Source organism: Trematomus bernacchii, unplaced genomic scaffold (assembly GCF_902827165.1).
Source record: "Trematomus bernacchii unplaced genomic scaffold, fTreBer1.1, whole genome shotgun sequence".
NCBI classification, from domain to species: Eukaryota; Metazoa; Chordata; class Actinopteri; order Perciformes; family Nototheniidae; genus Trematomus; species Trematomus bernacchii.
In genome coordinates, this window is record NW_022987429.1 from 257,981 (window position 1) to 280,247 (window position 22,267).

Consider the following 22,267-nt stretch of genomic DNA (forward strand, 5'->3'; position numbering starts at 1 on the left):
GGGAGGAAAAAAATAAAAAGACAGACTCCGGGCACTACAGAACCCAGGAGACAACACAATGACACAGAGCAGAGATGACAGGCATAGCAGTTAAACATATAAAATCTCTAAAACAATATTGCTGTGGTTCAATCTGTCATTAAAATAATATAGAACATTCATCCATTCAATCCTTCATGGCAAGGATAACTAAGCTGAATAGTGAATAAAGTGATATGTGAAAAGTAAAATGACAGTGCGTTCCTTACCACTGCGATCTGGCTCCTCTGTCCTCGTATATTTTGGGTCTGATTCCTCACTACTGATGTCTGCCTCTGCATGGGCCCTCTCTCCTTATTTATTCTGTCTCAGTCACCACTGCTATCTGGCTCCTCTGTCCTCTTGACTTGTGGTTCTGCAGGCTTAGTTCGACCTATGAATTTCAACAATGCTCCTGTAAAATATATAGATATATAGTATTATGGGTCAACATTAAAATAACATACACTGGAGAGCAAAATGTGAAATGCCATTGACTGTAGGCTACATATTATCCACACAATTGTCAGCAGGGGCAATAACAACTAAAATGTGAACTAACTTGAATGCATTAGTCCACAACACATAGCCTAACGTAGAGTAGAGAATGAATGAATGGTTTCTGCAAAATACACAGAAATAGAAATAAGGTTCAAATTACAATAACTAACCAGACGATGGTTATTAATAATAAGCAACAGCAATACTAATTGTTGCTAAAACACATTAGACACGTTGCAAACACACGGCTAATACAGGGTTGCCAACTTTGGGTACCTGGCTGGAGTGAGATTTTGATATCATGGGTTTCATTCGGTTTAATTACACATATGCGCACAAAATGACTGCTATCGTGTCAGCAGCGGGACCTTAGCATATATATAGGATATATATACAATATATACAAATACACAATAATGGACACAGACTATAAAGGGCACACAGTTTCATTCACTAATGAAAGTCAAACATGTTTGTTTCCACTGTTTTATTGTGTGCCTGCCGCGATAAGCAATTAATTGACTTATCATACGATAAATAAAAATGAACTCGATAACTTTTCTGACCTCGATAAATTGCCATTTACATGAGGATGTGACTAGCAGTTTGAAAGGATGTACTTGAATTATTATTATATATTATCATTATGTCAGTGGTAAAATGGTCATACAACGGTGCCGACAATATTATCGTTTATCGCAATAATTTCCGGGAAAATGTATCTAACAAAATGAATTATCGTGAGAGGCCTATACATGAAACACACACACACAAATCTACAGACTTACTCCAAACTGCCAAATATATTAATTAACACACTCTCACTCTCATATACTCTTTGACTCTATTTTGGCCTAGTAGAACAATAAGCAGCAGACTTTTACTTTTTTATCATTTCTACTGGATCTTAGATCTGCGCATGCGCAATACGGGTCGGCAGTTGCGGCTCCAGAGTATTTTTGTTGGGTAATCTATGGTAGGGCTAACCCTTGTGGTGGGGCTCAGTATTTGCAATGTAATTACATACACGCTCCCCCCGACAGTGAAACGCCACGCGTGAGGTTTAGATTATTTCCCTGTCTCAATCCAAATTGAACTGTATGAAATAAAAAGGCACATTTGTCTTGTAGTAAATAAAAAGGGTGACCTGGAGCCAATCCTGCAATTTCCCCACAGGTGAAAGAGTTGACATGCTGAAAACCCAACCCCTGCAGGGGGGTCTGGGGGGATTCTCTCCCAGGAGATTTTTTGAAATACTAACATAAAATACACATTCTGGTACTCTGGTAAATAAATCTATTACTACACATTAAAAAAAAATGAATGCCATATTAGTTTTTTGTGACTTTGTTCTGAAAGCTGAACTTGCTGCTCCTCACAGAGAGAGGAGGGAAGAGGCTGTGTGAATTACTTTACATTGTGGATAAGGGTGGATAGCCCCCATTGTTCTGTGTGTCAAAATGAAAGACAGCCCACACACCTATCAATCATCAAACCGTGGGGTCTTATTTCATTACGTGTTGATTTATATCAACACGTAATGTTGTATCGATGTATAGAGATGTACTACCGCAAAAGTATTCTCCGTCGAGACTTCCTGCAACAACACGACGCCGTTATCGTGATTCTGATTGGCCAGAAGACATTATCAAAGATGTTCTATTGAGAAGACGATCACTACGTGACAAAAGTTTTCAAAACCGTTTCTAGTCTTCGGTATTCTTGTTTTTGGCGTGAGAATAGTTTGGGCAGCGTGAGAGCGTGAGATTGAGAGTGAAAGCGTGTGTCACACGCCAGATGCGTGAGAGTTGGCAACCCTGGCTAATAAAAGCTAAGTTAGCATCTCATCCACACACTATCATAGCTTAACTTAGCTAACTAGCTAGCATTAGCTCAATTCCTGAACAACATAGAAACTAAAAACGGGACATCAAGACTCATTAACACACTGACTGAGCAGGACACTATGCATACAATCTTATAACATTACCAACACTAAAGATCTGCATATATGCTCACATTCTTCACGAACGCATTCTCTCTGTGACGATGGTAATTATGCATGTGACGATGCGCAATAATGTCCTGAACGCACATGTGTAACCAGCTCGAAGACCCGTAGCTGAACTACTTTAGCTGTCCCTAAATGTGCCTGACTAAAACACGAACGATATAATGCAGATCAAGGAGAACAAGGGGAATTTACAAGACATAGACTAACTGTGGTTACATTACTTAACTAGCTCATCGTCGTCACCAGTCAGAAAATGTCCGTTAGCCGTGGGGCTAGTTTTCGCTATGTTAAACTCCATTGACTTATGCTAAAATGTTAGCGATCTAAAGGTCCGCTATTTTTGGCTGTTTTGGGTCGACTTCAGTTGACTGTAAAATCGAAAATCTTCGAAATTGAATGTTCACAAAGCTGCGGACCGGTTATACACTCATACACGAGGGAACTAACATAGCTAATTTAACTAACGTTAGCTAATGTAGCTGGTGTAGTGCCGAGAGACGGGACATACGGATTAAGCAACTAGACTACTTATAGTGTACATGCAGAATTATTTCAATTTAAAATAGTTTTAAATGCTCACACACATACCTGACTCTGGTGCTGTATTTTCCTCTCGTTTCTTTTTAATTTTCCGTTTCGAAGCACCTGATGAATGCTTTCTCTTTGACACTCAGCGACAGAATCAACAGACAGAGGCAGCAACGCAGATTTGAATCTGCCAATCAGATCAATCTATTGCTGGAGAGGGGGGGGGGCTCCCCGAAATCAGCCGGAAGTGGCGCATTCGAATACTGTTTGGGCTGTCTGCCGTGGATGGGCTGCGTTCCACTCCAAATAGCCGGTCGGCCGTAATATATGCATAGATATATATGCGTGCATATATTCATATATATATATTTATATATATATATATATATATATATGAATATATATATGCGTGCATATATGTGTGTGTCTATATATATTTATAAACTGTATATTATTTTCCATCATTCAATGGACAATTTGTACTTTTTTTATATGTAGGCTACCATCAAACATATGTTCATATATAAAGTGGGTAACTATACAAAACGAAGTGAGATAACTGTTTATGAATATCTGTTCAATTTTATGTAAACTCATGAAAGATAAATGAGTGTTTCAATAAAACTATTACATATAAATGTATAGTGCAGTTTTTGTTTTCATTGCAATATATTTTTTATATATGTATCAATATATAGCCATACATGGTCCATGCATATATTGCAATATATTTAAAAATATAAGGACTACTTTCCCATATATGGAAATGTATGATCCAATATATTGTATTATATTTACCAATATATTACAATATATTTTTGTTTCATAAGGGATTGACACAGTGCTATCTGTGCTAACTAAGTTGCTAGAGTTTCCATATATCAACTCTAATATCAGCAGATGGCCTTGCATACATGTATCTCATAGCAGGAGAATGTCTGCATTCACACACAAAATACCTATTGACAGTATACTCCGGGTGATTTGCCGTGCGGTCAGTCGCGAAACGTAATTACATTATAGCTGGCGTAGCGTGTATGCAACCGATCTAACACACGGAGCTAGAGCTAGAGCTAGGTTTGCTCAGAAAAACATTTTTGTGATGCTACGTTGCTAGCGTTTAAATATATCAACTACAATGTCAGCAGATGGCCTTACATGTTTGTCATGGCAGGAGAATGTCTGCAGTCACACACACGGAATACTCATACAGTATACTCCGGGTGATTTACCGTACATTGTGACAGTACATATACTGCATGTATAGCTCGAGGCTAGCTGTATGCTAGCGCAAAACAATGTATTCATGACCGTTACAATGTATGACCGAACGTAGCAGACTACCCGTATAACATTGCAATTATAAACACGTTATTGCTAGCCTAATATGAACCACTAGCTTTTGTTCATAGTAGTTTTATTACTCTACATTATAGTTGCCGTTCCTCCGAGCTAACGTTAGCTACCAAGGTAAACAAAGCTAGGTTAGCATATTAGCTGGCAAGCTGTTCATTAGATTGATTAGATAGATCCACACTCCTACCACAACTACTACTAACGAATCTAAAACAACTAAGTTTCTCTAATATTTTGTGATTTGCATTTGTCCAGCCAGATCCTGCCGGACAATACATGACGGGGACCGGACTACCACACTGAGGCCTCGTCCTAAAAAGCCCCGGCTGCTATAGGCAAGATGCCGACAACGGGGAGTGATTGACGATATACCGTGTATATATGTATATTTACGTTCATTTTGTACATTTCTAAAAATAAAGTTTAATGGAAATACTATATATAGCAAACCATAATTTGATTTCTCATCAAACAGTAGTAGTTTATAACGGGTAAAAATAACTTACTCTTTTTTACTACCGGCTCGTAGGCCACAACGGAAAGACAAGGAGACATACACGAGTTTACAAAACCACGGCACATTTATTGTGGTAAATGCAGAGATACGTGGTCAGGGAAGAGGATTGCTGTGCTGCTTGGAGGGAGAGAGGCTGCCGTGTGACTCCCGGCAGCTGGCTAGCACCTCGGCTCCGGCCAGGTGTCCGTGATCGCGCTGATTAGCCTCTTCAGCTCCACCCCATCGTAAGACAAAGGCCCTGGGGCCGTCACACTCTTCTATAACAACAGTTAAAAATATATATATGTATATAAAATATACGGCTGTACCAACGCCATGATAAGACTGATGTTCGGCTGAGAGCAGCCGTTTAGACATGGGCGCAGCCTCTCTGGTGGTTGACTAATCAGAACAGAGTGGCCGAGCTGACCAATCGGAGCACACTAGGCTCACAGGGAGGGGGGGGCAAGAGCTCCAACGAGTCGTTTAGTGGAGAAAGTGAATACTGCTGAATACACATGCTTGACAGAGATGCTGTATGCGAAACCAATGTGAGTTTGGAAAATTGCACAGTATAAATCTATTTTAGTATACCTCAACAATGTAATTATGATCAGTGGAAATGGCCATGACATGGGCCCTTTAAATCGTCCTACTTAGTTTATAAGGAAATTATGAAGAGGAACAAATTAAATGATTTGAAAATTATATCTATGTAGGTGCTGACGCTGTTGGCGGTTCTAGTGTCAACAGAAATTTAAATTAAATATGTGTAATGGCAAATGCCATATATGATTTTCTTACCTGGAATTCTGCCTTTTTGAACAGACTTTTTGATTGAGTCCTAGCTATATTGTCTGCAGTTCTAGGGTTAATATTGATCTAATATGATTGTCATCGGTCTAAATTAGATTTCAAATTATTAACTGTGTATGTAATGAAGATCATAGTGTGGGTTAAATCCATTTTCATAACCACTGTAAATGCGGAAACTGGGCTTATTCATCAGAATTTCGTATGACTTGACTTGACTTGCTTGATCTGAGCAATGACTTGACTTGACTTGCTTGACTCTCACCACAGTGACTTGGGACTTGCTTGATACTTGTAGGTCAAGACTTGAGACTTGCTCATGACTTGCACATGTAGGACTTACTCCCACCTCTGCTAAGCAGTGATACATTCCTTCATCTTCTGGGTTTGTCCTCCGAATCGTCAGGTTGCTTAAATTGTTATCGCTTTTTACCTCCAATCTTGAGTCAGAAAACTCTGGTGCAAACTCAGGTTTTGTAGATCTGAGCAGTGTCACAATTAATGTCAGAGTCTCTCCAGCATTTTGCTTGAACCAGTAGAGCTTTCTACTGCCAAACTCAATATTAGGCAGAGCACACGTGAAGGTCACAGATTCACCAAGAGGAACTGTAGTCACTGGAACCAGCGTATCTGAAATAAATGACAGAATACAAACCGTGAAACATTAAATAACAATTAGTGTACAATATTTATCATGCACAAACAAAGTTTAGGTACATTATGAATCTAGTGTGCATGGACATTCTTAACAGGATACTTGCACTTACAGCCTTGGTGAAGAACAAGCAGTGTTACCCATAAAAGCAGCATCTTGATATTGTATTTTGTTAGAGAACTCTTTGGTATTTGAGTGGTTTTAAAGTAGAAGTCACATGGTCACGAGTATGTGTGGCAAACTGTCAAATGCATCTGATTGGTTTTCACGGAATAAAGGTTCAAAGTTGCCCTTCCTGTAACGCTGGTCCCTCCCTAGTCTTTTTGAAGCATTATTCTTCTCAATTCACCAAAGGCATTTGAGCACTTTCAATAAAGATTAGAGGTAGCATATTGCCTATGCAGTTATACTTGAATATATTGTAAACTTTTGCTGACAGTATTGGACAACACATTAAATGATAATAAATACAACTGAGGAAATTACAAGATACCATAATACAGTTCTAAACTGTCTAGACCAGTCTGACAACCTTTTCTAAAAATCTGCTCCAATTCACATCACTTAGACTTAGAGCACTATTGGATTGGCAGCCTCTCCACATTAATGATATTGCCTACATGTTCATCTGCAATATTTTAAAATTGCACATACATATAGTATTTTTACATTCACTAAGCAGGTTGAAAAACAATACAAAATGTATTTCCTTGCAACTATCCCTTCACTGCATATCATTTTGAATCCTATGGTTAGTTCTGAGTAGACAGCCTTGATGGCCAAAGGGTGGAGAAATGACCCTGTCTGTCAGTGAAGCTGCTTTATTTTTCTGCTTGTGTATGAAAAACAACCTAAAGATTTACAAAGAGGTTTTCTGATGCTATATATTAAAAAAACGATTGTGTAGGAAGTTGTGTTTGACAAAAACAGAGCAGTTTACTCACATGAACAATGAATGTTGGCGCTCCTTGTCGGCATATTGAAGGCTAAGCGAATGCACTGCATATTTTTCACATAATTTATCCTTTCCCATGGACCATTAGTTGACATTTTACAAAACACCAAACATTTCAACATTCCAGTAGTAAATGTTGATGGTCAGATCAGAGACATATTGCGTATTTTAAGAAACATGGTCCAATTTGTAAACGTCATAACATTACATTTCATTTAGCTGACGATTTTTATCGATCAAAGTTTATTTATGTGTTATTCACACCATCAACAATTTTCGCCCCCCTTTACTGCATTACATGTATTCCTCTGTGGGATATGATTAAAAAGTAGGGATGCTCCGATCGATCGGTCACCGATCGAGATCTGCCGATACTCACTCTCTACCGATCGATCGGTGCTCTCTAAACATGCCGATCGCGAGGGCCGATCGCATGACGTAAAATACATGACACTTTTCTCTGTACGCGGCAAAACAAGCTCGCCAAAATGGCTTCACCGGTCTGGCATTATTTTAAGGTGTCCGAAAAAGACAGTAAAATAGCGGTATGCAACGTGTGTGTGAAGCAGATATCCTGCAGCTCCACCCGCTGTGACGGACCGGTGAGCGGAGCGAAACACACACTAAGAGTTAGACCTAACAAACTTAGCTATTTTATCTACCTCTGGAACAAGCTAAACTAGTTATAAATATGTTTATTCTTCTCTGTCGGCCTCACACATTACTGGATCAGCGAGCTGCATGAGACGATACTGACGGGCTGTCAGAAGAGGGAGAGAGGGGGAGAGAGAGGGGGAGAGAGGGGGAGAGAGAGAGGGAGAGAGAGGAAAAGAGAGCGCTTCCGCTCATTTCTCCCGTGGTATTATCCAAAGTGAATGTAAACTTGAATAATATACATAATTTGAATGTAATAATTAAGTTTATTGTTGTTTGTGGAAGCTCCAGTGAATGAGCCCCATTAACTGAGTTTTAAACATCACTTTAAATGGAAGATTTAAAGTGATGTTTTAATCTTCCATTTAGGCCCCGCCCACTCGATCGGATCGGCGATCGGTATCGGCCGATACTGATTCCGGCGATCGGTGATCGGCCCCAAAATTGGCGATCGGAGCATCCCTATTAAAAAGTGTGCTTTCTGCCATCGTTTGTAAAAGGCAAATGGTTCAACAAACTGAAGATTTTCAATTAATTTACATCAAATAAATATTAGCTTGAAAATCTGGCACCATTAACATTTCAATATAAATGCATTGCTTGTAATGCAACAAGCAAACAACAAACAACAGCCTATATACGTCTCTTAGGTCTAATCCTACCACATTGTTGTTGCAGCTGAATTAGAAATGCATTTATTTATATTTTTTGATTTGTGTACACAGAAAATATAACCTGCCATTTGCCATAGTGAAAACACAGAGCAGCCATGTTAAACACTGTGCAAGCCAGCCAATCTAACCTCCACGTAATTTCTGATGACCCGCCCCCTCTGCCTGTCACTTCAGCAGGAAGAGCACAGCGTGCAGAGGAGGGCTGTCAAACCACCCATCCTTGACACATACACACTTTGCAGAGAGCTTGTTAGAGGAAGCAGCAGATCAACAGCCTCAGATTATCACAGGAACACATTCATCCTGACACAATTTCTGACCTGCATATTTTTATCTGAGGGAAGAAACCAAGGAAACAAAAAACTGATGGCTATTTACAAAGCGATTAACATAAAACAATCCTGGGTCATTATTATACGTGCACTCTTATACTATTGACCCGTTGTTAGTAGGAACACCTAACAATATAATGCAGTCCAGTAAAACTCCCCGCACTCTGGCATCATTGTTTACCAAGAAGAAAGAGTTAGAGTTTCGTGACAACAAGGTGTATAGAGAATACAATTAGAAACTTAGCAACTTATCTATGTCCAGAACATCTGTCCGAGCAGCATGTTGTGGTTTGTGGCTTTCTTCAGGGTCAACAATTGTTGATTGTGAAGCATTTATATCTGACTGTTTGTGTGAAAGTGCAAGGCATGTTATCAGATATAAATGTTTCACACTGACAACCAGATGATGCATGGAAACTTCAGCACGGCTGTGGTTGGGCTTCACACTGAGGTGTGAATACAAAGGGGCGCGTGTACCTTTATCATTCTATAAACCTCAGGAAGCTGGCCTTACACTGCTGATTTAACTTTTTTTTTTTTTTTTTTGTTGGCACATGGGGTGATACACTCATCACCCCATGTGATAACCCTTTTCATTTCACCTTACTGCGAGTTGATGCCTTTTATCTGTAGTCCCAGTCAGAGAGGGGAGGTGCCAATCATTCACTGAACCCACTCAGGTCTAATCAAAGCAGGAGTTTGAACTGTTATCTAAGTTAACTTTGTCTGATTATCCCCAAAATGTCTCTGTTTGGCAACAGCCTTGCTAAAGTCAGTTGTTGACGAACAGACAGCCTGTTGAATGTGGTGAATTAATGAAATATCCATATACGATATGTTAATATTGTAATTGCAAATGGTTGTAGATGCTTTTTGTTGCATCTGAAACATATACTTTTTTATTTTGAATGAGCAAATGAACAAGTCAAACTTAAAGAATAAAGCTTCTGAAGCGTCTCTTCTCGCTTCACATCCTGTTGAGGCCCAGAGTCGGGTCTGTTCTGAGTAAAGGAATTGATGCTTGGTCAAAGGGTGGAGAGATGGCCCACCACAACGCATGACTCTCAGTGTAGCTGCTGCATGTGGCTTTGCTTCGTGTTCTGACGCAGAAGGTCTTTACAAAGGGGTGTGAGATCTGAAAGATTGAAAGAAAGATTGTGTCCATAACATATTGTCATAAGTGTCTCAAAGTGCACATATACAAAATATAAGATAATATATGTGATGTATAAAATGCATGATACTACCTCTTTGTCAGTGGACAATTCAACTTGGTTAACAAAGGTGTAACTATTTATTGGATTTTTAAATAATATCTGGCATGGCCTTGTCCTAGAAGAGTCAAAATGTCTGTTGTAGAAACAAATCTTTAGACCTGATCCATTGCACAATAATGCAGGATTGACAGAATCATGTTTTTTTTTTTGTGTAGTTTCGTCACATTTCCTCTCAATGCACAGGATTCACACCTGATCTCTTTGGCTGTGGTTGAAGATGGTCGACGTTCTCCTTTTTAATGTCCAGTTTTGGAGACCGAAGGCTAAATATTTTACTAGAAGTCTCTTGTCTTCACTGTCATTCTTGGAAAAATAACAGTTACTGAATAATTTAAAGAGTCATGGTTCACAGCAACAAAAAGAAAAACTCAGTATCTTTTTAACATCATAAATGTCAGCGATTACAACCAAGCACAATTACAGCATAACACTACCGTTACCAACCATTGACCTGTGGAATAGCATCATACAAACAGGAAATATGTTTCTTCTGTGTATGTGTTTTAATGTGCATAATGCTTAAATAACACAATATACAAACAAATTAGTCATAATCTTTATATTGTTCACATCACTTCCATTACATATACTAACAGTGTCTCAATAGATGGTTTTGCTGTTGTTAATTAACCATATAAGACAAAGAACTAGGGATCAAAGAATCAATACATATCAATCCCGTAGTCTGAATAAAGGTGCATTTTTGAAAATACAACCACCTATCCTATCAGAGGATGATAGCTTAAATTGGACAGGCATGAGGAGGCGACTGAGAAAGGCTCAAGTTGAAAATAATACACTTTTCAAACACCCGGAGAGAATATGCGGGTAATCAATGTTCAGCAAAAAAAACGATGCTGCATCTAATATAAGCTATTCATTTTATTATTGTGCATTGTTCTTGTGGATGCAAATGATTGAAAATGTGTCCCCTTAATAATCATCACCCAGCAGCAAATGTGGGTTTAAAACAAAAACAAAAAAATACCTTTTAATGCCCCCTGGTGTAGGGTACGGAGATGAGCAGAAAAGAGAGAGAAAATAGACTTTTCCTGCTTTCCTCTACCAAGTTGATAAAGACAAAGGGTGTATGGCGGCATTGAATCAGTGTGACGACAGCATAGATGTTTGACAGGCATTCACTAATATCTGTGTGTTTGACAAAAAAGTTCAATTTACAAAAATGGAACAAAATGCATTTTCTTATCACTTAAACATTAGAAAAACAAACATCAAACAAACATTGTATGAATAATGCAAGCTAATTCCAACATGTTATAACAGCTTTAAACTTAAACACATTAACATTATATCACATTTGGTACAAAGACATCTAATACAGTCCAGTTAAAAGGTGCCGTCTAAGATTTAAATCCAATGTACTATTAGCAAATGCTAGCTGACCGCATTATGTGCCTATGCTAAAAGAAGAGGTGGTTGTGATCCAGCCAATCAGCATCAGGGCGTTTTATGTGCAGAGGACAGGGGAGAGGAGGGCCATGGATGTGTAAAGAGAAAGGCAGTGGGAGCAAGAGGCAGGGTAAATACGAAGGGGGACATTTGTTTTAAGATCAAATATCAACAATCTTTCTTGAGAATCGCTGACTCCACATTTTCCTCAGATAAAAAAGCCTTGGCAGCAGTATAGACCCCGGGGCCAGTTTCCATCACGGTGAAGACGACAGTAGAATAAATCCACGGGTCTTCATTTCTCTAATAAAATATATTACAAATTATTTGTGATGACAAAACTGATCGAGTTGCATCATAAGCCTTTTGTAATGTTGATCTTACCTTTACATTCCTTTTTGCAACATTTTCTTGCAGGGACACAGCAGCTACAATATGTAAACAAGTAAAAAATAGATAAGGATGACCTAGTTTGAAAAACAATTATATTGGCATCATCTAAATAATCTGTTATTTAGTGAGGTAACTTATTTTACCTTTATTATGGCAATAATCACACTTGTTTTTCTTGATGGCGTGAATAAGGATGGCTATAACAATCACACTAATAGCCGAGACCACAGATGGCAGAAGCAGAAATACATCGCTTGTCTGTGAGACGGTTCCTGAAAAATGAAAAGGAAAATGCAATAACAATTAGTTAGAATAAAAGAAAATGTACCACCACCAAAGAAGATTTTAATTTAGTGTCATTATTTTCCTTATAATCACTCTAGATTTTATTTGAATTTGATTTGAATTTGACGTCTAATCAACACTTAATATGCAAACGTCCCTATCAAACACTTAAACAACAGTGACTTAAACCACTTGGATTGATCATAAGCTAACCTATGATATATACAGCAATCGATGTTTGAACCTGCACGCCTTCATTTCCTTCCTATAATCAAATAACAACAGATATTGACTTGGACGTCTATAATAATTTCATAAGATGGGATGGTACATTGGCAAAAAACGTTTTGTAACTAATATAGCCAATAGGGAATATACTGAACATTCCCTGTTGGCAGTGGCCTCTTTCAGCAGGATAATACGTGCTGCCACACAAACAATAAAATGGTTCAGGAATGGTTTGAGGAACACAACAACAAGTTCAAGGTGTTAACTTGGCCTCTACATTTCCCAGATCTCAATCCGATTGAGCATCTGTGGGATGTGCTGGATAAACAAGTCCGATCCATGGACGCCCAAACCTCACAACTTACAGGACTTAAAGGATCTGCTGCTACGTCTTGGTGCCAGACACCACAGCACACCTTCAGAGGTCTAGTGGAGTCCATGCTTCGACGGGTCAGGGCGGTTTTGGCCGCAAAAGGGGGTCTTACACAATATTAGGCAGGTAGTAATAATGTTATGGCTGATCAGTGTAGTTGTAGCTCGTACTTCATCCCCCTATATAAACACACTTATAGACTTAATATTAATAAACATTAAAATGACATTTAAATAAGAATTTAAAAACGTACTTGTCTCCACTGTAGTTCCTTCTCCAAACAGGATCTGTCCACATGTAGCCACAGCACAGTAATACGTCCCGGTATCAGAGGAGTTGTGTATAGTTTTGGACAGACTGAAGACACAACTGCGTTCCTTTTGTTCCTCACTGTGAGTGTAAAGGATGCTTGGATGGGATTTTCCTGATCCAGACCTGAACCAGGAAACATGGTGTTTACCTGGACACTGATCTGCGCTTTCGTTGTTTTTGGAGATAAGTGAACACTGGAGAGTCACTGAGTCGCCGTTCTGGACTGACTTGGTCTCCGGACTTTGTTTCACGTAGACAGATTTCTGCTGATCTGTGTCATTGAGTAAAAAAAAACATCAAATTATATAAATTATTTGTATGACATGAGACTTGACACAATAACTGAAAGTAATAGATATTTACCATTCTCAGCCAAGAAGATGCCAATGCCAAAACTCTGTGAATACGTCGATCCAGTGAGACAGAAATATGTTGCTTCGTCCTCTTTTCTGACATTTCTGATTGTGAAAAGATAATGAGTATCCTCTTTTGTTGCTGTGAACCGTGTGTCTAAAAAAGGTTCAATAACTGTTAGTTTGCCAAAAATCACGTTAAAAACTGGCTGGGCCATTTGTCCAAGAGACTGCTTGTACAAGGAATATAGTTTGCCTACGATCTCCAAAACTGGACATTGAAAAGTAAAACTTCTACCAACTTCTACCACATCCAAAGAGATCAGGTGAGGATCCTCTGCCGATTCAATCAGAGCTAAAGAAAAAAGACAAAGAAAAGGTTTATTGGAGGAGATCATCTTTAAGATCATCAAATGGTCTTTCATACAGGAGTAAAGAATTGCACTTACACATCGTACAAAGAAGAATCAAAGCAGCCAGTTGACCGATCATTGTGGTGCAGCTCTGTCCTCTCACGCGACTGATGTCTTTCCAACCAAATTAAGGTTTGTTCACAAGAACGTCAACATCTACAAAGTAGCAATTGTAGTGATTGGCTGAAATGTATAAAATGACCTTCCCCCTACATTTAAAACCTGTGGACCATTTTCTTTCGATCAGAAATCTCTATGTTCTGAGATTTTCTTTTTTCAAAGAAGCCCCTTTATTTAGACAATGAAATATTGTTTCAGTTTTTGGTGCTTAGCTAAGAAGTACAGGACCGATTTAAAAAGCAAAACCCTGTTGACACATTTTACGAATATGGTTTTAATCATACCATCATGAGAACCAAACAACACACACAGAGACATTATTTCAGTGTCACTCTATTCAACAGACTGATGGCTGTGGTTAATAGTGTAACACACCAGGAAAGCAATGTGGGAACATGACGACTGCTAGCTAGCAAACTCATCTGTTTTTATCAAGTACATTGCAGATTCCATATGGTCACAGAAAACGCAATGCTGTATTGTTCACTCTATGTAGGCTAGCTGTTTTGTTCCATAACATTACAATAGCCACAGTGTAGGTGGTAGAAAGCTGTAGGGGAGAGGTGAGAGGAAATATCACCAAAACCAAGAGATGTGAAGAACTTACAGGTTAAAGTATGTGTTGAGATAGTGCTCTCTGTAAGGTAGAGCATTGTCATTTTCTCAAGTTGAACAATATTGTAGAGTATCACTGATTTTTTGTTTTTAAACACCAAAAACTTGCTTTATTGGCAGTGAACTCCAAAGCATGCCTTCATGTATTTTAGATTTGACTGAGAACTCAACGTTTTTCCTTTTTTGCCCTTATATGATTTTGTGCATCCTGTATTTCTGTAAACGTTATAGTCCTACAACCAGTCTTGACCATTTGTGATTCTCTATCATACCAAATGTGTCAGGTTTTAACCCTAACAATTACTTTTTCAATCCATTATAGCAGGATAAGCACAAGTAAAACCAGTGACATAAGGGACTAGGCCATGCCCTTTTTTATTGCAAATAACCATGTTATCGTTACACCTGTGGACAATTTCCACTGAGAAAGAAGTGGTGTATAATATTTTACACAGCATACATACAACAGACCGAAGCATGGCTGACATGGGACATATTTTGTGATTGACACACAATTGATCTTTATTTGCAAAAGACAATGTTTGTTGTTCTAAATACAAAATAGAAAGTCAGAAGGCAACTACTTAATAGAATCAAGCACTCCACCTTTCATATCTCACATCCCTTTGTAAAGACCTTGTGCTTCAGAACAAGAAGCAAAGCCACATGCAGCAGCTACACTGAGAGTCATGCGTTGTGGTGGGCCATCTCTCCGCCCTTTGACCAAGCATCAAGGCTGTTACTCAGAACTATGGGCTTCAACAGGATGTGAAGTGAAGTGAGAGCTACATGACACTTCAGCATGCTTCATCATTGTTTTAGTTTTACACATGCTCATTTAAAGTAAAAACATGTCTATCAAGATTATTTCTAAAGATGCAAAAGCATCTATCTAATTTACAATCTAACTGTATTTATTAATTAAACATTCAATTAGACAGGCTGCAATTATATCACCATGTTAGATCACGGTTGAAATTCCTTCTTTGACTGAAAGACGGGGGTCGAACCAGGAAATTATGGGCACCTCCCCTGACTAACTGCAACTACAGATAAAAGGCAATAACTTGCAGTAAGGTTACATTAAAAAGGATCATCACAGTGTGTGACTAGTGGTATTCCACTTGCCATTTGAAACAAAAATAAGTAAAACAGCAGTGCAAGCCCAGCTTCCTGAGGTTTATAGAATGAGAAAGGTACAAGCGCCCCTTTGTATTCACACCTGTATTCACACAAGTGTGAAGCCCAACCACAGCCGCGCTGAAGTTTCCATGCATCATCTGGTTGTCAGTGTGAATGCATTTATATCTGACTGTTTGTGTGAAAGTACAAGGCATGTTATGGCTTGTTGTCAACAACTGTTGACCCTGAAGAAAGCCACAAACCACAACCTGCAGCTCTGACAAATGTTCTGGAAATGTTGGCCATATAGATAGATAAGCTATTTATATTTCTTATTATATTCTCTATACACCTTTTGAGTTGTCAAGAAACCCTAAATCTTTATTTTTTGTAAAAATGATGTGTGGGGAGTTTTACTGGACTGCATTATCTTGATAGGTGTTCCTTTAATAAGTGTCACAAGTGTAAGAGTGCACAGACACTATAGCGGTACAGGATTGTTTTATGTTAAGCGCCTTGTAAATAGTCGGTTTAATTTATCTGTTTTGTTTCCTTGGTGTACGTTAGTTTTCTCTTCCCAGGGAAAAAATATACAGGAGAGAAACTTTAAATCGTCTCAGGACAAATGTGTTCCTTTGATACTCTGAGAGTGTCGCTCTGCTTCTTGCTCTCTAAAGCTCTCTGAAATGAAGTGTATTGTCGAGGACGAATGGTTTAACAGCCCAACTCTGTGCTGTGCTCTTCCTGCTGAAGTGACTGACAGGCAGAGGGGGTGTTCATCATTTATGACGTGGAGCATCCAATTGGCTGGTATGCACAGTATTTAAGATGGTTCCTCTGTCCTTCTCAATGTGGCAAATGGCAGCTTATATTTTCTATGTCTACACAAATCAAAAAGATACATGCCTGTTTAAATAAATGGCAACAACAATGTGGTTATAAGTCCTAGAGACACAGGCCTATACATTTTACAAATTATGCATTTATATTGAAATGTTAATGGTATTAGTACCTTTTTTTTATAATGAATATTCAGCTATTCTAAAAAAATATATATTTTTAATTAATCATTTTACTTTCACGAAAATATGGCAGTTAGCAAATGAGAAAGGTTTTGATCACTTCCAAGAATCCCGTTCAGAAATCCAGACAAACTTTAAACATGTTGCTACATCCTTGGAATCTAATCCAATCCCAATTCTGAAAGTGTAAGAGTTAATAATTTGCTAGAGAGCGCAGGATCACAGGAAGTTTCAGTTTCAATTCCTTTAGTGTGTATGCTTACACATTTATCAAATAAGTGGCGGTTCTTAAACTGGTCTACTTTGGATACATTCATAATGGACTTTTCTGCATTATTTCACTACATCCATCAAACACATTTGTTAAAGGAGCAACCATTACAAACTGGAGGGATCAAGTTTAAAATACCTAGGCATATTATATCAGGAAACGTATTTAAAAATGTTGCGTTATGGGAGTTATACCAGGAAATTGGCTTTAAGCATGTTCTTTTTAGCAATGAATCATGTCAAAAACCTAACTGCTGGTGCTGTAATGTCTAATGGGGATTGCCCACAGTATTGAGTGTATGTAAGTCGCTTTGGGTAAAAGCGTGACATGTAATAATGTAATGTAATGAACCAGAAAATGCTGATCATATTTTAAACAGCTTTCTTTTTTACAATTGGCGGAAGTATGCACATATTATTATAATTATGTTAATGTTGTTCTCTTAAGTTAATCCTGGTAACACAATTGCTCGATGGTCAAAAGTAAACACTATGGTATAGGTAAACACACATTTAAGTGGCTTCAAAAGGTATTTGTTTGCTTAGCTCCTCAGACAGCCTGTTTGCCACTCATGTGTATATCATACTGGACAGTGGCAATATTGCACCCCATCAAAAAAGTCCATCTGGACATGAAAAGAAAATCAAGAGGTTTTTTTCGATTGTTCTGTTGTGTGTGTTTACGCTCTGTGCAGTTAAAGGAAAACAAACATGAAACATAAAAACAGAAGCTTGCTTTTGGTCTTGTTTCATGTGTTTAGGTTGGAACAAAGAGTGATATCATTTCCACTGTGGTGGTAATGAAATAAGGAGAAGCCAATCAGGTTGCTCTAAAATTGTAACCTCCCACTTCATATGATTACATTAAGGCGAATCTACTCTAATACAATTTCATTTACCGGCAGCCACAAGTGGATTGACCAGAAAATGCTGATCATAGTTTATTTACTGCTGATGCTTGGAGTGGGGCGTAAGTATCTAGACTTGAGATATAGTATATGAATTGTCATGTTCTGATAATGATTCAGCTGTGTGCTAATTATTCTTAATGTATCACAAATCAATCATCTGTGTGTTTATTATATTTTTCAGGATGCACACACAAACAGATCTTGGAGACAAACACTGTTAGTCTTGGGGATGATGTGACTTTGACTTGTTCACGCCAGAAATCCTTGGATCCAACAAACATGTTCTGGATCAGGCATGGTCCTGGAAACGTCCCTGAAGTCTTGGGAGGAACATTTTCTTTTGATTATAAAGGTGTTGACAAGACTCCTCGCATTACAGCAAAACAAGGGAATGGAACCTTTCTCCTGCAAATAAGTAAAACAGAGCCAAGCGATACTGGAGTTTACTACTGCCTAACAGTATACAAACTTGACATGACATTTTTGAATGTGACATTTCTGAGAGTTAAAGGTAAATCATGTATACTGTTTATCTTTGTTATTACTGTTTGCTACATAACATAATTGTATTTTACTACTTTCTTACTGTGTTATCTACTAAACCCCTTTTGTTTAATATGGTAGCTTACTATTTTTGTCTTTTATCTTTACTGAACCTTTGCGGGGTAACATTGTAAATTACCTCAGAGGGAAATGCGTGAATGATTTCTGATTTCTGAAATGAAATACAGCAAACATAGATTTCACCTTTCTTTAAAAATGTATCCTTTATCTATATATTTATATTTCCAGGCCCTGAACCAGATATCACTGCCATTATTCAAGGCCATCAGTCTGATCCGGTCCTTCCAGGAGACTTGGTGACTCTGCAGTGTACAGTCCTCTCTGAATCTCAGAGCAAAACTTGTCCAGGAGAAACCAGAGTGTACTGGTTCAGAGCCGGATCAGATGAATCTCATCCCAGTGTCATTTACAGCCATAAAAACAGTGGAGATGATTGTGAGAATAGTCCTGAGACTAGCTCTCCACGGAAATGTATCTACAACTTCTCTAAAAACATCAACTCCTCTGATGCTGGGACTTATTACTGTGCTGTGGCCACATGTGGGGAGATATTATTTGGACATGGAACAAAACTGGACATTGAAGGTAACTGCAATGCATTTACACATCTTGAATAATCATTCATTTGGATCCGGTGGAAACCCTTATAAACCAAAATCCAATTTACATGCATTGTGATTTTTCACATTTGCTCCTTTTCTCCATGATTTTAGCACCTAAGATGGGGGATCAGCAGAAGGCCATCGTAGTTCTGCTTCTGTTAGCTGCTGCTTTGGCTATAAGTCTGATTGTTATCGCCTTCCTGATTTATGCTATCATGATGAAAACTTGTGATTGTTGCAACGGTAAATAAAGTTTCTCATAAGTCAATCTATCAGACAGTTATTTGGCAAAGCTCACTGTTTTACATTATATTTACATTACAAAGGAATAATTGTACCAACATCATGTGTCATCACATTTATTTTATTTCAAAATACAGCTTCTCTTTCTCTCCAAACAAATCCCGTACCAGCCAGCAGTGATCAGCAGAGGCAGCAGGTACGGTCAAAAAGAGAAGATGTGACTGAAAAAAGTTGTTGACTCATTTTATTTTCTACATGTTAATCCCATCTCAAACATTTTTCCATATATTTTTGCAGAGAGAGGAGGACTCAATAACTTATTCTGCACCAACCTTCACCAAGAGGAAAACTGGCAGAGCAGACAGGAAGAATACAAAATCAGCAGAGGGAGAGACGATCTACACCGATGTCAGGTCTTTAGTGATGGACTAACAATATACTGGACTTTCTGATTAAAGCTTACTGTTGGGGAAATATGTTCCTAGGCTCATACCTTTGACCCAGTCAGTTTGTACTGCCCTCACTGAGCACAGGCCTGCAACCTTGGGCTGCTGTGCTCTCAGTGTTTTTGTCTCCCTATTCCAGCTGATAGAGGTGTTTTAGTGCTTTGCCTGTTTTATCTTATTATGCACAATATTGGTTATTCTCTCAGAACCAGCTAAATACATGGGTCTGGGGTAGAGATCTTCAGAGTTGGTTTGGCAACCGCTGTGTCACTTCGTGGCGGCAGCACATGTCTTGTCAGTTCTCCGGCCGTAACTCCATAATAAACCATCAGTGTTTGCCATCAAAGTTCCAGCTCACCCAGTGTCTCTCTGAGTTTCGTCTCCATTGCTTCGGAAGTTTCCATCACACTTACAATGTTGTAAATATGTTGCTTCACTTTCAGAAATTGGAGAAATGTTATAACCTGTAACAAACATATATATATATATCATTTTGAAATTATGTCCAATCTGCTTAAAATCATTGTATAACCTTTTTTTTTTTTAAATAAAAGTACTTTGGTTACATGACTCAAATTGTTATATGTGTGTAACTGTTAGATGTTGCGCAAAGTCTGAGGCATAAATATGGTAAAGCTATTCGCAAATAATTCTTAAAATACACAACATGTCACTCATTTGACCATCAACATTAACCCATGCTGTTAGTTATGTATATATGAAACTTGTATTTCAGCCACAATTGGGGCAAGGGTCTGCCGGTTAGCTCTCATTTACGGTAACTCCTTCTGACGTCATAGCTACCCACGTATGTGAAAACACTTTACGATCAACGGTACCTTCATTTAATATTCATCAGTAATAATATCTCGACGTCTATAGATGTAGTTAAAGTCAGTAGGTTTTGGTGTGCAACATTCCGTGTCATTTTTACTTCACATTCAGAAAACGTAATATTAGCCACATGCTTGTCAATACTAACTGGATATGAAGGATTTTCAGAATAAAAGCTTGGCATTGAGATTTTATGAGAACTTCCGGGTTTTTCACAATAAAACAGCTTTTAAACTGACGGTATGTTTTAGACTAAATAATGCTATTAAACATTGATTTTAATTTCTAACATTTTGCATTTCAGACTTCTGGAATATATTGCGATATGAACAGGGTTGGGAGGGTTACTTTGTAAATGTAATCAGTTACTGATTACTGAATACATGGCTCTGAAAGTAATCCGAATACAGTTACAGATACAGAATATAGATTACTTTTGGATTACTTTCTTTATCCATCACAGATGAGAAAATTATAAAACAAATACAAAGAGGAAACAATTTGATATGTCTACCATTTATTTTAGGAGTATTAATATCTGCATTTTCTCTTTTGGTTTGAATAGGAGAAGAACAATGGTTATCAATGGTGCTTTTAAAGCCTATTGTATACTAACTGTGTGATTTATATTGCTTTTCAAATGCATATAGGCCCCCCATTTACACTGCACTTCCCGTCAAGAATATGAATAGAACTTAGTTAGATCACTTTACAGATCAGGTTGGACCAGCCCTTCTCTGTCGCTACTCTCTGCAGGTCCGCTCCATTTCCTACTGCAGATCAAAAAAAGCTAAAAATATGTATTTCTTAATAAACTAAATAGGCCACCATTGGTAGCAGTTCTCATTATATACTTCTCAGTAACTGCTCCCCTTAAATTAAATGTATTCTGTAGATTTTGGGGATTCATTAATGCATTTATTGCCATCACCATGCTTTTTCAAGACTCTTTTCAATTCTATCATTTTATAGGCCTATTTAAGTTTCACTTTTCTGAAAATAACAAAGCAGGGTTGAGGAAATATTCCCAACTGCATCTTCAAAAGTAATCCAAATAGCTACATCAGCATTTAGCAAATGAAAAGCTTTCTTTGTAGACACACAGATCAACTGTAGTTGCACAGTGTATATATATATGCTATATTTAGGGTTGATATGTGTTGAATTTACTTTAAAATAGCAGATCACTGTGACCGGATATAGTTTTTTCGGCTTAGTGAACGTGTGTCTCTTCCTCCGCGGCTCCTCCGTGCAGAGAGTTTGCAGCGGTGTGTGTCAGCAGTGTGCAGTCAGGGGAGGCACGGACTGGCCGTCGGGAGAGTCGGGACTTATCCCTGGCCAGCTATGAGTTCTGGAGAATCACAGAACGGCCGGACGCCAACGGCCCGGTTCGCTTACAAATCCCAATTTAACCCCTGGCCTCTGGAGCAGAAAAGAGTTTTAAAAATGTTTACGTTTGGTAAGGTTTTAGGGAAACG

At 38.3% G+C, this 22,267-nt stretch overlaps 1 protein-coding gene and 1 long non-coding RNA gene across 2 annotated transcripts; one reads left to right on the plus strand and one right to left on the minus strand.

Moving 5' to 3' along the window:
* Positions 1 to 11,939: 11,939 nt before the first annotated feature.
* LOC117491383 lies at positions 11,940 to 13,445 on the minus strand. The gene is made up of 4 exons (XR_004556773.1): positions 13,216 to 13,445; positions 12,220 to 12,348; positions 12,068 to 12,111; positions 11,940 to 11,986 (listed from the first exon to the last, which is right to left on the minus strand). It is a non-coding gene; the product is annotated as an uncharacterized LOC117491383 (long non-coding RNA).
* Positions 13,446 to 18,306: 4,861 nt separating this feature from the next.
* Positions 18,307 to 19,941, plus strand: LOC117491081. Its single transcript, XM_034140935.1, has 5 exons — positions 18,307 to 18,611; positions 18,893 to 19,249; positions 19,378 to 19,509; positions 19,647 to 19,705; positions 19,807 to 19,941. The coding sequence occupies exons 1-5, from the start codon at positions 18,380 to 18,382 to the stop codon at positions 19,939 to 19,941; spliced, it is 915 nt and encodes a 304-aa protein (XP_033996826.1). The 5' UTR covers positions 18,307 to 18,379.
* Positions 19,942 to 22,267: the final 2,326 nt, after the last annotated feature.